Consider the following 1,912-nt stretch of genomic DNA (forward strand, 5'->3'; position numbering starts at 1 on the left):
CGCCCGCGTGTGCATATATTTTGAATGTATATGGTGGCATCTTATTGACCCAGTCCCTTCCTATATATGTGTGTATACTAATCCCAAATATCACTTCTGCATTCCAGCGCACGAATTACGAACACGCAGCTGGGCGTGGAAGAGGTGAGCGGAGGGATCACCCTCGTGGTGGAAGGGAGCAGCGGGGGCGGCGCGGAGGAAGAGATCTCACCGAGCATCATAGTTCCTCCGGCCAACACCACCATCGTCAAGGACTCCAGCATTGCCCATTTGCAGTGCATTGCTAACGCCAGGTAAGTTAAGAATAGATTGGTATTTTAGTGGCATTTGTGTTTCGGCATTATTAGTTTATGAATTTATTTTGTTTGTGGAGTATACCTTGTGCTTAACTATGACATCCAGTCTATCATGTGTTGTTAATGTGAAAACTTTAACGTACGTAAGAGATGAAGAATGTGTTTGTAGAATTAATGTTTGCATTCTTCAGTAGAAAAAAAAAATTAACACAACTTTTATAATTTTTAATGATTTTTCCCCCACATCCAGACCGCTTTATCAGCTGGAGACCTTGTGGTTCAAAGATGACGTTCCTATTGAGCAGTCTGGAGTTGTCTTCTCCTTCAACGGCCTTTGGAACCGCACCCTGAGTCTCCTCCAAGCAGACCTGCACTATGCTGGGGTCTACAAGTGCCAAGTGCGCCTCAGGACCAGCATTGATAGTCCTATTGTGGCAGAAGCAAATGTCATTATTCATGGTGAGTTCTTTGACAGAAATGGTAACTGGCATATATATATATTTTCTAAATAGAAATGCTGTGACTGATTTGAATCAAGTTAGATTCCATACTAACTTTTGGATTATTAGAGGAATTGATGTTTCGAGGAAGGATAATTAACTAACTATGTGGACTTTCAGAGAGACCAAAATTAAAGCAGCAACTTCCAGTGGACACGTATGCTGATTTGGGGAAGACCCTAACGATTCCATGCTCGGTAACAGGCACACCTATCCCCTATGTTACCTGGTACAGGAATGCAGCGAATATTAACACTTTAGATGACAATAGGTAAGTAATTGTTTTTATAACATCTTTTGTACACAGCTTCAGTTATTTTGCTACGAATATTATGTATCAGATGTTGGTTTACTGAGTGCATATTGTTGATAATGACATCAAATTGTGAACTAATTATTAAGCATTCTGCAGTATATGTAATATCTTCAAGTCTGGCATCACGGCAGATCATATTTTTGCCAGTGAAGTTTATGGAAAGTTGCATCATAATCTTGTTTTTTTTTCCTTCTTAAAGGTACCGAGTACTTCTCAATGGCTCATTAGCAATATCATCAGTTCAAGTGAATGACACAGGAATGTTCCAGTGTCTAGCTTCTAATGAGGCTGGAGAAGCTTCAGCCTATACATGGCTGAAGGTCAAGAGTAAGTACTTGAATCTCAGTGTATATTCTGGTAAACATAAGTTGTAGTTTTAAAAAATTAATAAGGAATTTGGTGTTGGGTTAAACATTTATGCTGCATGATTTTGGATATAAACTTTGTTAGCTTTGAGTTTTAAAAATGTGATGGTTCTTGTCATGTCTTATTAAATGGAATATATATATATATTTTTGTTTCACACATAAACTTTCAGTAGGTAGCACCTTCATAAACATAGGGGTTTTGTTTTCAGTGGTAGTTATCGAAATGAATTGCATGCTGGGTTTTTGAACTAATATTACTTTTGTTTTCTTTGGTTCATCATTCAGTTTTATGTGAGTATCAAATGACCACAATGTAAACTAGTTCCTTATTTATGCACATTTAATATTTTTTTGTTTGAAAGTAAATTGCACATTAATTAGACCCCTTATTATTTGTGTAGTAAAAACCTATTTTTTAATTTTCAGTATTAA

The 1,912-nt window shown here is 37.2% G+C and overlaps 1 protein-coding gene across 10 annotated transcripts in view; it reads left to right on the forward strand.

The window, feature by feature from the left end:
• LOC119581918 (protein sidekick-like) overlaps positions 1–1,912 on the forward strand; it is a gene marked incomplete at its 5' end in the record, with an annotated part of 27,628 nt that overhangs the window by 3,250 nt on the left and 22,466 nt on the right. For all 10 annotated transcript variants that reach the window (XM_037930081.1, XM_037930082.1, XM_037930085.1 and 7 more), the window contains 4 exon segments: positions 108–293; positions 547–755; positions 917–1,067; positions 1,312–1,439. In XM_037930081.1, the coding sequence (XP_037786009.1) occupies positions 108–293; positions 547–755; positions 917–1,067; positions 1,312–1,439 (674 nt within the window).

Source organism: Penaeus monodon, chromosome 15 (assembly GCF_015228065.2).
Source record: "Penaeus monodon isolate SGIC_2016 chromosome 15, NSTDA_Pmon_1, whole genome shotgun sequence".
Classification (NCBI taxonomy): Eukaryota; Metazoa; Arthropoda; class Malacostraca; order Decapoda; family Penaeidae; genus Penaeus; species Penaeus monodon.